Genomic DNA, 22,084 nt, shown 5'->3' on the forward strand with positions numbered 1-22,084 from the left:
GAATGATGTAACTGTGGAAAATTTTCTTCCAAAAAGGGAATGTTTTGCATTTCCTAGTTAAAAATATTATGGAACTCTGAAAAAACAAGGCACGTAAAAAGCTTTGTAGTTAGAAAAAAAAAGTACTATGAAGCACTATATGGGTATGTTTGTTTATGTAGATTATGTCCCAAATGTTAAAAACAGATGGAGAGTCAACATAAACTATATTTGATGGTATATGGGATGCACTCTTCTACTCTGAGGTCCTCAATGCTGTAAGGAATAAAAAAGATGCTTAAGAGTGCTTCCTTTTTCTGCTTCTATAAAAACACTTTAGGTAGCATTGATATTACTGTAAGTGGTAACAGTTCCCAGAAAGCATTGCAGGAAGAGAAGATGGGGCCATTGTGGGAATGACCAGCCTTTTCTCCAGTTTGACAACTTTGTGCCACTGGGGGAATTAGCCCATAGCGAATGTTTTTGCATCAGTTTAGTGTTAAAAGATGACCATTTCAAAGGGAGCCTCCAGTGTTGTTCTCCTAAACCAGAAAACGTACTCATAGCAATACTTCTAAACAAAATCTACAGGTATTTTAGTAGTAATTTTAGAATTAAGCATTATACTTATGGTGCACTAGCAGCAGGAAAACCACAAGTATCAATATGTCTCATCACTTAGTCTATTACTATTTAATGATTACAGTGGTAATTACAGTTTGCTTAAAGGCAGCCGTAAAAAAACAAGCTTCTGTCTACATAGAGATTAAAACTCAACTAGACTTACAGTCGAGGAATCTGCAAGCCCCATAAGCTAAAAGGGTTAAAGTCCTGGACAATATTGATCCCCATATTTGAGTCAGGCACACCAATGTTTGTACATACTCATATCATACTAATCAATAGCTTTGTAGTTGCCGTAACATTAGAAGCCTACCTTACAACATTAGAACATCCTGTGGAGCAGCTGCATTATGACAGCAAAATTAATTTTTCCATAACTATCAAGCCCACATCGCTATAGCTGTTAACTATACTAAAAGCACCAATATACCTCATCATCAAGCCCATTAGCAAACAATATAGCCTTTTTACTACTGCTTAAGTAGTAAGTCTACATGGACTGTTTCCCCAGCGTTTAACCTGCTGGTGGACAGACAATTTTATCCTTCTGACAGATCATGCTGTTGCCCATAATTTACCAGAAGTTGCAGATTCCCCTGGAATGTTGAAACTATCCTGAGATGGAAAAAGAAAGTTGGTATTTGCAGTCCCTCATCAACAAGGATAAAGGCAGGGTCAGACTTTATATAAAAGTATACAGCATTCGGAGTAGTCTAAGACCCTCCACATCCCTCCTCAGACTACCAGAGCAAGGTGAAACAAGTTCCATACTGTCTGATATAGAATATCTATTTAATCTTTTTGCAAACGGATGCCAAGTTAAGGACCGTTGGAGCGTAAGGAACGATTTGTTTCTATATTGCTAAATCAAATAAATGATAACCAAGTAGATTAAACAATATTCATTAAGAAACTGATAACTTCAAATGTCAGGAAATTCTGTTGGAGTGCTTAAAGTGAAACTAAAGTTTAAATTCCCTCTCTGCTCCAATGGAATTGCCACATCTTTATTGCTTCTAGGAAAAGAATCCTGTTTAGAAGTTAGTACCTTAAAAATATAACAGCAAGCGTCCTTACCCACATTATCTAATGATTGGTCACCCCTCTGTTCGCTATATGCTGAGTGACAATCAAAGAGGCAAGAGGTACCATTTGTAAAGTCCTTGGTTTAACCCAAAGTAGGAACAAACTAAATGTACTACCCCATCACATTACAAGCATAAATCAGGCTACTATTTATAACACCAACCTGATAAGTTTGTTACACTCTATAGCTAAGCCTCTGTCCTTGTAACTTTCGTTTAGGAAATAAATTACAAATATTCAGTAACTTTAAAGGAAAAACAGCACCGGTGTAAAACTAAATGAGATAAAAATGGAGTAACTTTTATGACACGTGCCATAAGTAGCTTATTTTGAATGTTGTATTTATTGGCTGGAGAGGATACACTTTGATCAGTGAACCTGGGTAATCCAGCATACCTGAAATAGATGTGGTACAGGATTGAAAACATTTGCTAACAAATAGCAAATGGCTTAAGAAATCCATTTCAGGTTTGCTGGATCACCCAGTTTCACTGATCTGTAATTGAAAATCTGTAATTGTTTCGCTGGACAATGTCGCATTGGGGTTATGTATATTTATTTAATAGTGTATATATTATATTATATAAGTAATTCAGGTATCTCTTAAGGCATTATAATGAAGAATGAGTTCTACAACTGGATGTCCAGAAAAACAAGACACCCAAGACCTTGTTTGTTTTTTTGTTTTTTTAGACCTTGTAAAAGATCACTTGGCAACAGAGCATCATCAAAATAGTTAAAATTGTTGGCATATTTTCTATGATATAAAATTGCATAATGTCCTTTTATGGTTGAAGTCTGTGCCGGTAGATCTTGATATTGTAACCAGATATGAGCATGCAATGTCTTTTGATTACACGCTGTCTTGGATTGGGTGGCCAGGTTCACAGGAAAAATTCTGGTATTTCAGTATGGTGTTGAATGGTTCCTAAGTTCAAACAAGCATTCAGGGGTTTGATTACTGATTAAAATTATAACATGCTGAAAACACTCCAGATTTCTTTCAGTTCTACATTTCTGAATCATGAACACACCAGTTTCTTTTTTAGCAGCTAATCTGGAAATGTACAATATATAAACATGAATGACTGGAGCTTGACAGTGTTTGAATTAAGTGGAACTTGTATTGCTTGCTATTCCAAATTATGTCCTATAAGGATGAAAAAAAATCTTTATTGCATATGAGTGTCTGTCTATATATTATAGGCACAAGAAATACTCTGAATTCAATGGCATTGCATATGTACAGATACTTAAACCTGTACTGTCCTTTCAACTGAATATATAAAGGATTATATATTCAGAAATTGACTTTTCTAAGTGTTGTTTGTAATTACATTGTTCATGAAACCAATGGCTAGTGCAGTTTGTAAAAGATAATTTTTCTTCAAAAAGCAAGGGGTGTCATAGAACCCTAGGATTGCATAGGGGTATCTAGGGGTTCTCTTGCTGGGTGCCATTGTAGCAGACATATATCTGTCTAATGGTAGCTTTAATGCTTCCCTTACAGGCTTTAGCATTTAGTACTGTCAGGGGAATTCATACCAACCCAACAGTACTCACTAACAAATGTAAATGCAGGAGTAGCTGCTCTTATCTCTGCTAAGAAAGACTTTTACACATTTGTCACTTTGCTGGCTCCCTTTTGAAGAGCCTTCTATGTGCAGGTATTTATCATTATCAATGGCCATTATCAAGAGAAGTGCATATTAAGAAAAATTGTCTATAAATGCCTAACATCGCTATAGTCAGCATTCAGGATTACCTGTGTGAGCTGAGCAGAGAGCAGATAGTGAGTTCATATTACAAATGTTCCACAAATATACCAATGTAAAGTACTGTGGAGAAGTCTCTGCTATGTTTCCAATCATTTATCTGAAGGCTTTTAAATGGGCCTAGTGATTGGGGGAATCATGAATCTGAGCATGGTGAGACAACAGGCTATAAACTACAACAATGGATCACCTTGGGACTAAAAGGAAAGTAAAGCTGCGTACACACTGCCAATTTTTGTCGTTGGAAAGGATCTTTCACGATCCTTTCCAACGACAAGGGAGTGCACGATGCATGAACGGTGCTGTACATACAGCACCGTTCATGCTCTATGGAGAGGGGAGGGGGAGAGTGACGGAGCGGCACCCTGCTGCGCGCTCTCCCCTTCACTTTCATTACGATCGGCTGTCGTCCATCGTCCGTGGATCCGGCAGGTCGGTCGTCCGGACGATGGACGACACCGACTGTACACACGGCAGATTTTCGCCCGATAATTGGTCGATGCCGATTATCGAGCGATAAAAATCTGACGTGTGTACGTAGCTTAAGTGTCACTGTGAAGGTCTCCTGTAAAGGTAATTTGTTTGTTTGCCCAGCATGAACCATGCACAGGTACAATGGGTGATAAATGCACAGAAGCATGTGATGATAAATTTTGCTGTTGCTGGCATCAGTTACAACCCTTGAACGTGCACTGTTAAAACGGAAAGCAAAATGGGTACCCTTCAAAAAGTACCATATGAATAACCACTGCTATTGTGCTGGTTTTGCTGGGATTTTTCTCACCAGAATGCTCCCGTGAAAAGAACCCATCTGGATAAAAGAATGCCATTGCTGACTATTTTTAAAGCTTGTTGTCAGAGGCAGTCATTTTTATCTGTGTCCCAATATGTAAGCCAGAGAACAAGCATATCTGGTGTCCCGACATGACCATGTTTGTTTTAATTCAGTAGTAAGGAAGTGTAAGTATTACAAATCCAAACAGAATGCGGTTCACTGTCACACAAGCTTCTGCTGTAGACTGCTGTTGGCAATATCATGGCTCACTGTTGTCATCATTAGGAAATCAGCCTTTGGAAATGCTATGCAGCCTTTACTGGAGTGCATGCAGATGAAGCAGGAGAATCCAGTTGGTAGCTGGTATAGTCTAATTATCCTAAGTACCTATCCTTTTTTCAGGCCTTTTTGATTATGAAGGCCATTGTATTGCACAAACTGGATTGTCTATTACAGCCGTTGCCAACTGGTGGTCCGCAAGAAAATTTTGGCGATCCGCGGCTCTGGGTGGTGTGCCCTGCAGCAGGGTCAGGAGAAGAACCCCGCTGGGGGGCGCACCAGCCAGAGTTTCCTGTGCAGATCGCAGCCTTAGGGCGGTGTGCGGGGTTGTGTCTCTGGACAGAGAGTGGGCGGGTCCGGACATCATGACGTCACTATGGGGGAAAGTTTCTTCCCCCTTGAGTGACACACAATTAGTTGTACATGTGCAGTCCGTAGCCCGTAAGTTTAGTCCAGTCCATAGGTCCAAAAAGGTTGGCAACTGGTTTATTATGACTTACTTCACGTTATGACTTACGTCCTGCTGTATAGTTTTCTGTAATTCCTTTCCCCCAACACCACCATGGGACTTAGGCTCTATACACACCTCAGATGATTCATGCTATCGGACGTGAATCTGGGGTGTGTACAGCTTTCGTCTAAAATCGTTCATGGATCCGTCCTGGCAGATCCAGGAACAGTGAACGATCGTAATACAAATGAAGGGGAGACAGCAAAGCGGGGTGCTGCTCCGTCATTCCCCCCTCCCCATAGAGCAGAATAGCACTGTATGTACAGCCCTCGTTCAGTCTTTTGTCATTGGAAAGGATCATGACAATTATTGAACATGTGTATGTAGCCTTATTCCCCTTAGTCTTTGGCCACGCGTGCGCTTGTCAATGGAGAACTCGGGGATCCCAGAATACAAAGCTACTAGCATAACGAGACTTAGGAAGCACCAGCACTCATTATAAAAAAAAATTAGCCAAAACTGATTAAAGAGTTAAAAGTGATTTACCCATAAATGCTAGGCTTACTTGTCATACAAAGTAAACAATATTGGAAAGTAAAAATCTGTGGACACTCATCTTTGGCATTGTTTACAGATGACAAAACACAATGGGGTCCATTTATAAAGCGTTGAACCAAAACATTCTTTGGTGGAAAATCTACTATTGAAACACATGGATCTGGAAGATTTACACCAGGAATTGTTTCAGTAAATATAAGATTTATTGTTTTATAAATAGACCACAATGTGTGACTGACAGCTATACAATAAAGAGTTTGCCTGTTTACATCTGTGGCCTATAAGTAAATCATCCAGAGTTGTATATGCAGTTTTAATCACTGAGTCGCATGGAATCGGTCAATACAACGGCTGGCATGCAGACAACATTCCTGTTTTGTGGCTAGGAAGCTGCTCAGCCAAAGTGGCACCAGGGTACCCAAAGAAAGGGATTCCTGGACAAGTAATATTTATCCTAAAAGCATGTCTTTTTCTGATTCCATTATACCTATGACCATTTCCTGACATTTTACAGTTAGAAATTGTAAATAACAAAATGTTGATATAAATTTGGTTCTTGGGCCTTTTTTACATTGGACACGTCTAAATGTGAATATTTCACATAAAACTGCCTTTTTTGCAGTATTGTCTGCCATAGAACTGCAATAACACCCCATTCATTGAATCTAGACATCGTACACATCACAGCATAATTCCCCTACTAAATCAGCAAAAAGCCAAATGTCGGGTCCATGGACAGGAGATTGCCATACTCTGTAGCATGGGGTGTTTTCCATCAATAACTCATCTCCACATCAATAATTTATGTTGTAGTCAAATTTCTTTCCAAGCAGCAGATTTCTTCTTTTACAGTAAACCTTTTAATCTAAAACTGTTACTGGCAAAGGTCATCATGTCTGAACCATAATGCTACTTGAGTAGAAAAGCCCTTATGAACACTCTTTTCCATGTAGGAACTTTGCAGCCTAAAGTGACTATTTCCCTTTTATGAGTTTTGTCCCATTAAACATGAGTCTTTTGTGTCAGTTCATAAGAAAGTTATGCATTACTTTCAGGTCCTTGTGATATTACATGTGAAAAAGAAAACAAAATGCAATATATAGACTTGAATAAACAATATATATAATAAAAGGAAGAGAGTTTTTTAGGATCAACTAATTCTTTTTGTTTAACCTCCCTAGCGGTTCATTTCTTTCCGGTTTTATATGTCTAAAAGCGGTACATTGTTTTTCATGAAAATTTATTTTACAGTATAATATAATAGTATGAGTATAATAAAGTTTGAAACACAAAATCATGTAAAACCAATAAATTAAATAAATTAAAAAAAATCTATATATTTAAAAAAAAATACATATTATACTCAAAGTATTATATATACTGTAAAATAAATGTTCTTGAAAACAATGTACTGCTTTTACACACAAAAATCCAATGTATTGCATTCAATACAGTTAATTTGTATTGAATGCAATGCAAATGGATTTTGAATTTCCTGCCCTACCCCGCCAGCAACGTACACACGCACCGACGTCACCGGGAACTCCCCAGTGACTCATCGGATGCAGAAGCAGGAAGAAGAAAGAAGACGGAAATCGCGGCTCTGAACAGCGCGGGATGCCGGCTGATCAGGTATGCTCTCTTTTTACTATTACCTTTCCATAGGTTTACATACCCCGAGTGTGACTCGGGGTTACCACTTTTAGCAACTTTTTCTATCCTGAGTCACACTCGGGGTTACCTCTAGGGAGGTTAAAAAAAAAAAAAAATAACCTTGCACTAACATTATGTGCAGACCAAAGAACAGACTATTTGCAGGCTTCATTCGTACATGTCCCCAGCATTCCTAAAGGAGAGAGAAGGACATTGCTAGCAAATGGACATTGACCAGTAACAGAGAGAGGGTTTAGCATGTCTGGTATATATAAAATGCAATCAAGGCCTTAATTTGTAAAGAGCTTTGTTTATGTTTATAGGCTTGCACTTATGTTTACATATGGCAACCATAAATTCTTATTACATTCTCTATGTAGGCTTAGTAGTGCTTACACAGTTGCTGTTCTTTCTGTTCCCTTCTATAAAATAAAAGGTTATCCTCTCACATCTTTTCCTATTTTTTTTTTCTGGATTAAGTATTCATCACAATCAGATAGGATGCCAATAAAGCTGCCCTTCAGGCTTTTGAACATCAGCTTCATACTTGTTGCGCCCTGCCCATATATTCTCCATTATTAGGTCTTCCTAGCCCATCACAGGTTTACTTAACAATACACAGAGATCGTGAAATTGAAGGTGCTCAGATCTTACAAGCATAAATCAACCATCTTTGCTGTTTCCATGATGACTTGCTGAGTCTAATCGGAACCACTGATCCAGTTTCCATACTGTTAAATTATGTAGTAAAGTGTGCCGCATATTGTTGGTTTTCAATTTCAAAGCCGTAAAAATCAAAAGCATTGGAAAAGCCATGTGAGTATCTGGGTTCTCATTTTCTTTTTTCAGTGCTCATTTTTGCCATCATGAATGTAAGATTATTTTTGTGACACTTTTTTTTTAACAATACCATTTTAAAAATATCTCTTTTCTATTCTTATCATGGTAAAAAGCACAGAACTATGTGAGCTGCCATTGCTGTCTTGGCTTGTAAAGGTGCTGGCTCGAGGCCATCATTTTGATCCTGACTGTAGTCGTATGAGTGACTTGATCAGGAGCAAGCATGCAGTCAGTGAATGATAAAGTGTCTAATCTTCTGTTCCACAGACTTGTTGGTAACTCACTAGGTATATGAGGATCAGGATGACTGCCCTGGGACTTGTTTTTTTCCTGAGTAAGGGATCAGGCACAAAAAAAAAAAAAGCAGTTAATAGCAAGAAAGGGTTAAAAGAGTTAGTTATTGCATTTTGGTGTTAAAAAGTACAGGTTGCATAGTTTTACACTGTACAAGTAACTGTAGTCTGGGGTAAAAAGCCTCTGTTCTGTGCCCTGTAAGCATCATGCTGTAGTACTCCGAGGGGGTGGGACCATTATGGATTACACTGGGGACATCTAGTGGTGGAAAAGATGTACTGTGGGGTACAGCCTTATATTAAAGTTGACTTGCGGATTCTATATTTTACATGGTGTTTTATAGTGAGGTGCGTTAAAATGTTAGACACAGAATTACATAGCCATCATATACATTGCAATCGTACAGATAAAGAGTGTCCAGCTGGAACAGAGCAGAGTAGACAATAAAAAAAAAAAAAATCTCTAAGTTTTTTTTCTGTTTGTGTGCTCGCTGGATAGATTTTTTTTATGACTTTTCATAAAAACAAGAGAGGAACTCATTCAGATAATTAATATGGGCATACATTCAGATAATAATATGGGGAGTCTCTCACCTTTCTGCATCTCCTGGAGCAGAAGTGGCCAGAAGTTTTTCCAAGCAGAACACAGAAGGCTAAAAAGGAACCTGTTAGTAATGGGACCTATACGTTTGTTAGAAATTGTATGAACTATGGGCCAATATAAAATTTCACTATCCCACAAATGATGGAAAAAGCAGCTAAATGTCCCATGATTTACTTTCTCTGTACAGCAGCACTCAAATTAACAGAAGGACAGTCACTCTTTTTTTTCTTTATTGTACATGACTGTAAATCTAAAATTTTTTAGAGGAGGAGGAAGCATGTGAGGGGTCGGGTTCTAAATCAGGCATCATTGTTCAACTGCATTGTAGTCTGCAGAGAGGGCTCAGAAGTGCTGGACCTGACTTTGCTGTCTGGCAGGGATACCTGTATCACGAAAAAGGTTTAAATGCATTGCAAATCTTTCACGTCTGATACAGTGTATGTAGATGGTTTTAGGCAGTCTAAAGCTCGGTATCTAGTCATTTATATTCACATTTTACAGTATCAGCATAGTCTGTTTATACTTTTGAGTGCTACAGTGATATGTAGTCTGCCGTGCTAAAGGAAGTGGAATCTGAAAATAAAGTAGGTGTTTGAAGACAAAGTATTGTAGAGATTGGAAGACCAGAGGAAATATTTGAGCAGTAGTTTAGTGATATATACCAGCCCTGTGAATAGTTGCTGTGGGATAGATGAGCTTTCTGTGGGTGATTTGCTGTTTTCATATTATCAGCAAGTTTTATCGGAGGCTTAAATTAATGGTGCGGTCAGCTTTATGGATTTCGATTGCTGTTTGTTTTTCAGAGTGTCAGAGGTGGAAACACATTCATACAGTGCAGTGTGTGTAGATGGTGTTTTGGCTGGAGGAATGAAGTGTTCATAGGATGCCAGTGATACATGATATTTGTCCCTGCTGCTCATATTCCATCAGTTTTTAGCATCGCCTTAAGGAAACTGACAATTAATCAGCTCCTCTGGTGTGTCCTGGCAGCTTTCTGGCCCATGTGCGCATTAAGTCAGCGCTTGTGTCTGTGCGTCTCCTAACAACCCGACAGGTTGAAAGATTTCAACAAACAACTCCTACTTTAATCCTCAGCATTGAGTAGTTCATATTCCCTCATCTCTACTCATAACAAAATGTACTGCTATATTTACCAAAAAAATGTTGCTCCTTAGGTGTAGCATAAGCTGGCATCTTATAGAGGAGAAGATTTATGTGCCAGAGCAGAGTCTCGAACTAATCCATCTTCTTTCTGCAGATAAAAGCATTTTATTCTATGTATGTGTTACCCAGAAGCATTAGGAGATTCCTCCATTTAAAGCAGAGGTTAAAGAACAAGCAGGGCTTGTGTGTAGTATACCAGGTGCTAGATCTCATATGAGATTGCCAGAAATGGGTTTCAGGCTAATCGCTATTGGAGCATTACTTGCAAATCTGTGGTTTTTGTATTAGCATTTTGCTGTCAGATTGCCTTTTTTTCTACTCCAGTGGAACGAGAACCGTCTGCGGATTGTACAACAGAGCTAAGGACAATTTGAAATTTCATTGATAATACTTGCTTGTATGGCCTTGTCAGAAAACATTAATGTCTTGTGAACTCTCTGCTATGTACTATTACCTTTTGAGCCTTGGTTAGTATTGGACACTGTAGATGTTTGTTTAGGAGGGGGAAGAAGTTTAAGAGTCAGATACTTTTTGATTATCAAATATTTTTTAAAAAATGGCGGGAAAATTAAATATATAATATATACAGACACAAACTTTTTTTTTTTTTTTTTATCCGAAGATATTTCAATTACACGGTTGCTCTTTACAAACTAAACTGTGGCTGACACAAAAAAAGGAGGAGGTTTGAGTCATACAATCACCATTTGGTTGTTATATTTCTTGGGAGACACCAGTGGCATCATTTTACAAGTGTAACCTATTCTATCCCATACACCTGGACTTTTTGGTGTCTTCCCCCTATTTTCAGATATTCCAAGTCCTTTTGTTGCTATATACTTAAAATAGCAATAGTATTTTCATGAGAATACATATGTACTGTATTCCTTTACTATTCCTTTTTTTTACATGTACTTTAAACAGGCGATAAAGTCAATGATTGGTTCATTCATAGAAGGGCAAAATGCTTTAATTTATGACATATTTTGGCTGCCATGGCTTCTTGAGTACATTCATTTAGATAGAGATATAGCTGTTTGTTAATAGGGAAGGTCAACAGTTGGTGATAGGTAGGGCCAGTTGAATAACCGCATATCATTATTCTATAATGGTAACCATATGGAATTAGGACATTTATGTTATTGTGAATGAACTAGACTTTCAGTTATCCACACTTTCAAAACCAAAAGGAAAAACCTTGCTGCACAAAAAATTTCAGTGCATGAGATCAAATCTCAGACAGGTTTTTGGATTGCAGACTAAAAGTGTACTGAAATACTAACTGAAATCTGCATTGTAATGTGTTTAGAGGACTACTGTATCAAAAAAAAGAAAAAAAAATAGGGGAATGCATTTGTGATCTTTTTTTAATTTGTAGTTCAGGCACATGTTTTTTTCCCAAACTTCTGTTTTTTCAATGCATGCAATAAAACTATTTATTGGATCTGAAAGAACAGAAGTCATGTGTTAGTTATTAAGCCTTCTCCTTTCCTGTTTCAATACATCTTTGTTTTGTTTTTCATTTGTTACCAAGAATATTGTATGGAGTTCTGTTAAGTGTTCCCAGTCAAGTTGCTGTCTGCATGCAAAGTACGGAAAGCAATATATTAATGACTGGTCATTAGACCTATACCAGGAAATTACGAGAAACTTTGAGATTCAGAGTGCAGCTCTTAAATAGACATTAGCACAATCCCTATTAAATGCAATGTAACAAATAGTCATGTGAAAAAGTAAGAACATCTTTTACGTTTCAGATATTCAGGGTTTGGTGTTTTCTTTGCCAAGGATTAGTATGGTGTCATCATGCCAGAGCTCTTTAAAGTTGTGGACAACAGCTTCAAGCAAGTGATTAAAAAAATACTAAATTATTTTAACTGGGTTTTAAAGAATCTTCAAGTTGGGTAATTTTCAGGAGACTGCTAATCTGTCCAGAATGGGAAGTCAGTTGGGATTTAGGATTCAAGAGATGACACTTTAATGCAAAATGAAGTCTCCATTTTTATTGCAAAGTGCAATTATCCACTATCAGAAAGTGACTGGACCAATTAAAGATGCATGGGAGGTTTACCAAAAACTAAGCCTATGTTGCCTTCAAAAAACATTAGAGCAAGTTTGCCATTGACCATATAGGCAAAAACCAGGTCTTCTACAATGTCTTATCAGTAACTGTAGACTTATGAGAAGCAACCCGAATACTTCATTTCAGGACAACAACCCCCATACCAATGTTGATGGAAATGTTGGGTTGCTTTGCGGCTTCAGGGTTTGGGCAGCTTGCAGTCTTCTAGCCGATTTTACGTTCTACATTATATCAAAGTGCAGCAAATCTACCAAGGAATAGCTTAGGAAGGAAATATGAAGACTTATGGACTGTCCTTGTCAAAGCCATGATTTAAATCCTTTGGAAATGTTATGGAAGATTTGAAATGGACAATTCATAGAGAGACCCACAAACATATTGGATTTAGTCAAGGATTGGCCAGTCCAACAAATTCAGTAATTTTGCATGGAGGTGTGATGAAAAAAAACAACTTATGCAGTATGGCTACAAAATATTTCTGGTAAAAGTGGCACTACTAAATTATGAGACCAAGAGCCACCATTACAGCTATTACAACTTATGTTGAATAAATGATCGAAAGCAAACATTCAGCTGTTGTATGTCACCTTTATGTTGGTAATGTTTGAATGAAGGTGCCTGTTTTAAATATGTTGAAAAAAAGTTAAACATTTCCAGTGTACACCCTTTTTCCAATGTCTGTACTTTTATTCATACTTGTAACCACTGTATAAATGGCCACCAAGACCTGCAACCCCACATTATACTGTACTGTACATTAATGAGACCTTTTCTTTTGTAGGCTCGGAAGTTAGATATATATTTTGAATGCGAAGAGAAGTTGATGAGCAAATCGTCTTTGGACAAATCCCTCCTGGACATAATCTCTGACCCTGATGGTGAGCTTTGTTTGCTTATATCCCTGCTGTGGAAGAATAGGGTTAATTTACTGGGGAACGGCAGTAGGTGTTATAGTTGGTTTGTTTTGTTATTGCTCCTGACGTTGCCCTTTGGGTCTTGGCTCTCAAGCCAGCACACTCGACACCTCATTGATTTTAAATGTCTCCGGCCTCACAGCAGGTCTAGGGAAGCAGTTGGCAAGGAAGGTACCACACATCTCTATACATGGCACAGTCCCACAAATCTGACTGCACATATATGTGATTGCAGGCCAAGATTTTATTGCTTATTCAGTGTGATTTTTTTTCTTAGCTAGACCTTTGTAAGATGTTATTATATACACATATGCTTATCTATGCTTATCTCTGCATATGCAAAAATAAAATGTAATCTTTTTTTCTACTATTTAAAAAAAAATATATTAGAATCTCTGGTCAAATCATAAGGAGCAGAATGTATTGTTCTGTTATTTACTGTCAAATGCACAATTGCTTCACATGGCCATTTCATATTTCCAACTGCAGTTGACATACATTTAACTTTATTAAATAGAAAAAGGAAAAGGAAGTGGCATTTTTTATGCTATCAATATCAAAAAGGATTTCAGTCCATAATCATTTATAGTACAAACAAGAAAATGTAATAATTTAGTAAGGCTAATATAAAAGTATACTAAAAACACACATTTATGAAAACATGAATCTATGATTAATTATTCCACAGTTCCTTTTCCTATAAGAAAGTTGATTTGCTTCAAATAAAAAAAAAAAATCTTTATGTTCCTTAACACCTTTTAATTAGATGGCATCCTGCTCTTCTGTATAAACTTACTCTCCTGATTCCAGTAAGTCTTTGGCACGTTTCTCACATATGTCAGCGCTTCCCAAAACCCAAATACATTTCTGCAAAAATCAACACCTTAAACGCATCAATTTAAGGTTGGTTGTCTGTGCTCATATCCTCTGCTGAAGTTTCATTTCACTATTGTCGTAATGTCTCATTAAAGCCTTCTAATAATACATATTAAAAAAGTTCCAGAACTGTAATGTTACAGCTGGCTCAGAGTAAGCAAACAAATGTACTATCCCACTCCTGGAATACCTGTCCATGGGATTTCCATATAGAGGCTAAATACCTACAGTGTGATAAGTGTTTTATGTTTTGTCAACTAAACTGACTACCATTTGCAAGCAAACATTTTCAAATGAAATGGACTTAAAAATGTCAAGCTGCTCTTTTCATCCTTCCATCTGGTTTTACACTTTAGAACCTTGTTAATTATGCGCACACTTAGCTTTACTTTTCTGAAAATTGAAAGTCATAAAGTTATCTTGTATTTTGACCACCTTTACCAAATAGAACACCTGACCATTACACCTACACCATATGGCCATTTGTGGAAATGCCTCCTAATGATTAGGTGTTTACAGTAAAGTGTTAATGCTACAGCATACAAATACATTTAACAATTTTCCATTTACCAACACTGTAGCAACAGTTTTTGCGAAGACCTGTTTCTAGCATAACTATGACCTGTTCAAAGAATCAGTTTTTTATTTGTCATGTGCATGTAAGGTAACTTAGAACAATAAAATAAGTATACCCGGAGAATTTATGTTTGGAACTAGTCCCACTTTGCAAATACGCAACTCAGGCAGGTAGGTATTGCAGAAAGGAATAGGTTATGTTCCTGCATGTCATTTGAAGATGACCAAAGATTGTCTTCTGGAAGAGAAAGGGATGCATCATGTGAGTATGCCAGGAGGCTCTGTGCTCCCATTCTGTCTTTACCGCCACGGTGGTACGAAGAAAGGAAGAGGGGGGGGGGGGGTTTGTTTAAAAAACTTTACATAAAATGGTTGTCTTTTCTTTTTGAAAAGTAAAAATTTTGGTGATAGGTTCACTATAATAGGCCCTGATAGACTGCCATGAGGTGTACCTACTTTTTCACATGGCTGTATATCACCGTTAATTAGCTGTGAAATTTTGTCTGAAAGCAGCCTAATAAAAACGGAAAACTTCTTTGTCTTTTTCCACTTCCAGGATCTTTTGCAGTACAGCAGATTCCTAAATCCCTGAAGTATAAATCTATAGCCAACACTCCCCTTCAGATTAGCGTGTAGAGGGTTTTCATATCTCTGTAAGGCTTTGGACTATAGGCTTTAGAGCTTCTTTAATTGTCCTGCTGACCATTTTTATCCAGACAGAAAGCGGTGGGAAAGATTTTTTGGGGCGTGGATAGTAAGAGTAAATTTTTCAATAGGGACATTTGAAAACTGTCCATGGAAATTTCCCCTAATTTAAGAGAGATTTTGTGTCTGTAAGACAGGAAATGATGGGAACCCTTCTACATTGGACACTAATTGCAACAAAAATCTGACAGATCTTTTACCCCCTATATTTAAAAAAATAAATCTTTCAATATATTCTTTAACTCACAAAAAAGATGTTACCATGTATTTATCCATGATATATATTTATATATACATATATTACGTAACAAAAAGCTTAAGATAGGCATATATTGCTATGGGTAGTCTCAATTATTAAGGTTTGTGGACGCTTCTGTGTGATTAGGCTAGACATGGCTATTTTCAATTCTATTATTTACAAAGGTTTGTGTTCTCACAAATATATTAACTGAGGAATTACCACAAGGACCCTGAATATCCTTTACAAGATGCCTACAACTGTGACATTTTTAGGACATGGGCTACTCTACACCCCTGGGGATAGGAAACTTATCTCTAATTAAAGACACTTCCCTGGCGGTGCAAATTCTGACTGGAGGCTCAGTTTGTGTAACACATGAAAGGAGAGCTAATTATTCATTTGAAAAGGAATAGATACAAGGACAGGAAGCTTTTGGATTAGCTTTGTGTCTGCTTGTGTCTGTTTAGAAAATTGTTAGTGCTGTTGTACCAGCAAGTATGTTGAAAAGAAGAAGCTCAGGATTGCCACCACCCATTTATCACATACTGTTTCTTAATGTAAAGATCCCGAGTTAAAAAATTATGGACAAATAATAATGAAATTTAAAAACTAGGCTGTCTAATATGGGACCAATCAGCCATATATTAGGAGCCAGAGTACATGTACAATTCTGAAAACAGTACCAGCACTGTTATTACAGGGATACATGGTTCATGTTATCCATCTAGACATTTTCTAATTATTTGACTTTGATTCTTTGATGACTTTTATGACTTTGACTATTTGATTTCCATTATATTTATGATACTCAGTGAAGGATGCTATCATAAACCTAATTAGACAATGACTGCTGTTGTCATTTTTATTGTTGATTTTAATATGGGACAATTTTGTAATTGCAACTTAAATTTTTAGCTGTTTTAGTGTTTGGTAAACCAGTCAGCTCATTTATAATGGAAAAGACCCTACATGGCAGCTTGTTCTTGACTCAAAACTAGTCAAAGATTACATAAATACCAAGTTGCTATTGACAAAATGACACATGTATTGGAATACTTTGGAGAAGGAAAGTCAGTGCTGGAGATTTAGACCTATAGTAGGGCAGTTTTCTGGCTCTCCAGTGTGCTGCTGACATAGGACACCTTTACAAGTGACACTTGTTAAAAAGTTTCTTGATTTGGTATGCATACAAGTTTAACAAAAGACTTTAGTCTATGTTCAGATTGGCAGTGCGCTTGCAGTGCCCTTACCGCTGATTGTAACATGGTTTGTAAAGCGCTGCGTAATATGTTGGCACTATGTAATATTAATTCTGGGGAGACGCTACATGTAGCTTCTACCTGTGACAGCCCAATGGAAAATAATTGGGGGCAGCAGTGAGGGGTTCAGTACTGCTCACTGTTGTCTGCTGTTAAATGTGCTGCCATTTGAATGACCGGCAAGGTGCCGTTCCCCAGGAGCCATGCAGGATTGCTTAAGACTGTTGTATTTCAATAGTCTCCAAGTGTCACTATGATAGATACTAGGCATCGTGCTAGTAAAGGTCTTGATACAGATACGAATTCATTGTTTCCTCAATGATAGCAAGATCCTAAAATGGCAAAGAATCACTTTTGTCCATTAAAGGATGAAAATGATCTATTCAAACTATAGGTACTATTTAAAACTACCAAAACTATCATTAGATCCAGAGACGTAGACAGCTACATTTACAGCGTATGCAAATCTCAATTTTCACTGTTATCAATGGAAGAAAACTATAATCAGGAAGGTGGTAGATCTGTCATGCATCCTTCTTCTGGATGATATTAGATACTTAATCAAAACACTACTATAAAAATAAATGAAGTCCATCCAGAAAGTTCCACAATATAGCTCACGACACATTTATTAGCAGCAGTGTTGGCTGCATGGAAAATACCTATGCTGAAGATCCTTAAACACTGATAAAATAAATATGGAAAATCTTCACAGTAAAAGAAAATGTCATAATATAGAGGTGACAGGTAACTGAAATGTCATTCCTGTGGCAGCAATTTCTTTGAAAAACACTATATTCACATAGGAATTTCATGACTGACACCATTCGTTAACATCTTCATAATTCAAATAATTTCTTCCAATGAAACTATTTTGGAAAGAATTATTCTGCCACCCCGCAACAACCTAAATGGCTTAAAAAACCATTCAAAAATAAACAGTTTGTAAAAAACAAAAATAATAATGGTAAATAAACCTTAGCCATGTCTTCTGTTGACTCCCCAGAGATCTGTTTATTAGAGTTCCTTTAAATATGCACTCCAGACCATAGCACAACAGCCTATTTTCCAATAGCTTTTTAAATGTATTTGTATTTTGGATGTTCAGGGCTGGCAGTGACATCTTTTCACGGAAAGTCTATTCTGAGGGTTTCAACAAAGCTTCTCAAAGTTTGCTAAAAGCTTTGAAAATCTTGCTATAAGATTATATTGCCCTCCTACAGGCCGATGCTTTTGTAAAAGGCCTGTGGGGGTATTCTCTATCAACAGGTTTAATATTTGGCTACTAAAAGCACCATGGGCTAAATATGATATTTCCAAGACATATGAATGTTCTTAAGGACTTGGTAGATGGTTCAGCTCTGGAGGAACTCCCTCTGTAGTTATTTTAGGCATGGTCAGCTGTAAGATGGCCATATGGCAAAGCCAGGGTATATTTGAAGTATTGTCCCATGACATACTAAAAGGAAACTCTTTTAAATATGGCAGCCAGAGTGTGAGTTAATGTCCAGATAAAGGAAAGTGTAGCCTGTATATACTACTGCTTCTGTGACCAACACTAACATTAGTAGGTGGAGGATGAAATGACATAAAGCGGATATTAATTTTTTTTACTAGGAAGCTTACATAGAGCTAAGTGTCTTATAACTGAGGTCCTATTCTATGTTCTTCTTTCCATATGACAAATGGGATATTTGGCTATGTATGCAATGCCCAGTTGTAAGTTTGTTTAACATTTGAACGTTTTTCAGGTTTTCTGAACGTTGACTATTCTAAAGATCCATAAGCAAACACCTTAGGAGAATAATGTCTGCCAATATTTGCAGCCAGTAACATTATGTCATGTTTCCCTGGTTTATATTCATAGACTTCACTCAATGGACAGGAACTTATCTAGAAAGTAGCTTCTTGAGAGCAGCTTTCCGGTTATACCTCATAGTAGTAGATAAACATGATCATGGTGTAGATGCAATTAATAATGTGAAGTTATCGTATTTGTTTAATGAGCATTGTATTCCAGAAAAACTGTGGGGGTGAGGGGTTGTTTTGCAAGTAGACTGCAGGTATTTTGTATACCCCATTCACTTTTACTGTTAACTAAAAAGCTCCATAACTAAGAGACAATAATTGTATAGAAGAATATTTTTGAAGAGGGAAATAATAATTGTTTTTTTCACACAACTTTGTATGTTTAATATTTGACTCCATCTCTGATTTGGATAGAGTGGTGTGGTGGTGGAACGGGTTAAAACTGATCTTCTGTTTGGTTATTTACTGAAGAGATTCACCCTGGTGCCCACTGCTCTGGTACAGAAAGTAATGGCAGATCAATACTTTTGAGTTGTTACAAGAACAGGAGGTGTGGGCAGAAAACTTTCAATAGGGACACTCCAAAGAGGGGATGTTCAATAATTTTGAAAGGATTTCCTCTTTTTGCTTGTGTTCCTGGGAAAAAAAGTTAACGGAATTTCTTAGAAGTAACACAGAAAAACTGGGACCCTATCCTCTATACTCTATTCAAAATTAAAATAAGGGGCTGTGCATTAAAAAAAAATAATATCTATTATATAATGGTTGAGGAAATTGACTGATTTTGAAAAGCTGTTGCTCTGTGGCAATCATTCTAAGTTTATATTTCTTAGCAGTGCACCCTGGCCATATATCAGACAACAAGTTGTTCTTTATTAGGTGAGAAGGATTATCACTTAGGTTATGTACAGCCGCCAGGAATTATGTTTCCCATGTAATGCCCTTAAGGGTTTACAGACTATTTTCCTGAATTACTATACAGATCTTCAGAGCAGTATGTCTGCTTCCCTTGGTACTATGCTTTAAATAGTCTTTATTTTGTATTTTCTTGATTTTCCCTAGTACAGTATTTTATGTGATGTGGCTATTAAAAATAAGGACACTGTTTTTTGCGGATAGACCGTTATTGTAGAATAGACTAATGTTGTCAAATATGAAGTATAAGCTGCCCTCCTGCTTCCCAGAAGTAAATAGATTTTGAGCTACAAATGCCCAGTTCATTGTACTTTTTCAGCATATTTAGCAGACTGCCAGGCTGAAATATCTCTCATGTCCAGGAGTTATGTCACCATAGACTATTGAGATGGCTAAAAAAATAAATAAAAGGCAAACAAGTCAGTGGGAGCAATCGGGAGATTTCAGTAAGGGTGCTTTGAGGGGTAATTTCATTGAGCACTCAAAACCCATTTCTTTCAATTTTGCCTACCCGTCTTCTTCTGTCTTCTAAAACCCTCACTACTTCCCACTACTACATATCTCCCCTCCTATGGTGTGTTACTTCTTTCACCTCCTAGATTGTAAGCTCTTCGGGGCAGGGTCCTCTCTTCCTGTGTCGCTGTCTGTTTCCGTCTCTCATTTGCAACCCCTATTTAATGTACAGCACTGTGTAATATGTTGGCGCTATATAAATTCTGGTAATTATTATTAATAATGTACAAACATTCAAATATATTGTTCATTGGTACATTATAGCAAACTGCTGAGCATCATCAGCAGAGTTTGTTCCATTTTAAGCTAAACTATATTTAAAGTAAATTTAATAAAAAAAAACAACTCAGAATTCCAGCCAAAATAAAAAAAATATATAAAAATCGCCCTTTAAAGGATATCAGAATACAACAAACATGTGGTATAATATTTAGCTTCAGTTTAGAAATTTCCCCTGCATGTTTATTTTTATACTATTAGGTTTCCTAAGTCCATTGCCCAACATCATTCAACCCATTCCTATGAGCCCAAGTGACTGCTAGTGAATATTGCTAGGTCAAATTCAGGTACATACGCTACATGTGGGGCATTTGAATTGCAGTCAAGCATTCTTTTCATATTGAGTGCTGCATTAGAACACCGCACCACCTTTGAATGGAAAAGGTGTTTGACAAGAGTGCCCAGCTACATGAACTCCAAAGTGTTTTTTATACTGCTAGTCTGAACCCCTAAATGGGTTTTTTTTAGTTAGTTTCCAATGCCAACTGAACAGCCTGGAAGAGTGAAGGTTAGTTGTTTCAGCTAATCAAGCTGTTATTGCACTGCAGTGTTGTCAGTCTGGTACTGTGCACATGCCTAGTTGTAGCTACTTTAGCAAAAAGACACGTCCTTATATTAACAGTAGTAGAAATTATGGGGTCAACATCCTGGCTGTGCAGTGTGGCCAAAAATGTATAACTCATAAAAATGAGGGAACAGAATCAGAAATGTTATGGAAGGTAAACCAATTCACACACATAAGAAACAGCTCTTTTCCCTATAACTAGTGCCACCAGTCGCTTTGTATCTTTACACTACAACTTTCTTTCTCTGTTGTGTTTGCAGTCAGCTACAGAGTATTTCTAGTACTTCTTAGACTACATACACACGTGCAATCATTTTCGTTCGAAAGGATCTTTCATGATCCTTTCCAACGACTAACGACTGCACGATGCATGAACAAGAGCTGTACATACAGCACCGTTCTGTTCTATGGAGAGGGGAGGGGAGAGCGATGGAGCGACACACCCCTGCGCACCCTCCTCCTTCACTTCCATTAAGATCGTTCGTCGTCCATCGTCCATGGATCTGCCAGGTCGGTAGTTCAGATGATGAACGACAGGAGCTGTACACACGCCAAATTCTCATCCGATATTGTCCGAGAACCATTGCACGTGTGTACGTAGCCCTAAAGTTTAGCATGTTAGCATAGGCTTTGAATTTCACTCCATTTTTTTTTTTAACTGAACAGAGAATGCTGCATAAGGATCCCATGAATAGGTTTAATCGGCACCACCCTGGTTTCCGCTGTATTTAGTGTATTAAACATAGTAATGCCTTTTAATTTCTTCCGTTTGTATCTTTTAATGTTATCTTCAGCAGCACAGTACAGTCTTCTTCACCATTCTATAAAAACAACATGTTCTCATATTGCTATGTTTAAGAGTAATGCAGCCACTAAGGCTAAGTGAATCAACTATGAAGGATTTACACACACATACACCTTTTGAAACTTTATACTCAAATTGGGGATAATTTATTATTCCATTTACTTGTGGTCAAGCAGCAAATGGTTTCTTTTATTGCATGTTTTACGTGTTTGTATATTTCCCGCTGTTTGTTTATAGCTGGAACTCCAGAAGACAAGATGCGGTTGTTCTTGATCTATTACATCACGTCTGCACAGCCCCCATCTGAGGTACTGCCAGTACTATACTTTGCTGAAAATATTTCTAATACATTAATGAATGAATTGTGAATTGTTTTGCAGAGACACAGCCTAGAAAAAAAACTTCTGGCTAAATGGAAATGTACCTAGTATGCAGATGGCTCCTTAAAGTAATTCTCTACAAA

At 37.3% G+C, this 22,084-nt stretch overlaps 1 protein-coding gene across 2 annotated transcripts in view; it reads left to right on the forward strand.

Moving 5' to 3' along the window:
• The window catches only part of SCFD1 (sec1 family domain containing 1), a 59,082-nt gene that overhangs the window by 20,075 nt on the left and 16,923 nt on the right, over positions 1–22,084 (forward strand). For both annotated transcript variants that reach the window (XR_011923135.1, XM_072429095.1), the window contains exons 15-16: positions 12,946–13,042; positions 21,859–21,929. Coding sequence is in view for 1 of the 2 variants with exons in the window: in XM_072429095.1 (XP_072285196.1) it covers positions 12,946–13,042; positions 21,859–21,929 (168 nt within the window). In the remaining variant the exon portion in view is untranslated. The remainder of the gene's footprint in view (positions 1–12,945; positions 13,043–21,858; positions 21,930–22,084) is intronic.

This window comes from Pyxicephalus adspersus, chromosome 12 (genome assembly GCF_032062135.1).
Source record: "Pyxicephalus adspersus chromosome 12, UCB_Pads_2.0, whole genome shotgun sequence".
Classification (NCBI taxonomy): domain Eukaryota; kingdom Metazoa; phylum Chordata; class Amphibia; order Anura; family Pyxicephalidae; genus Pyxicephalus; species Pyxicephalus adspersus.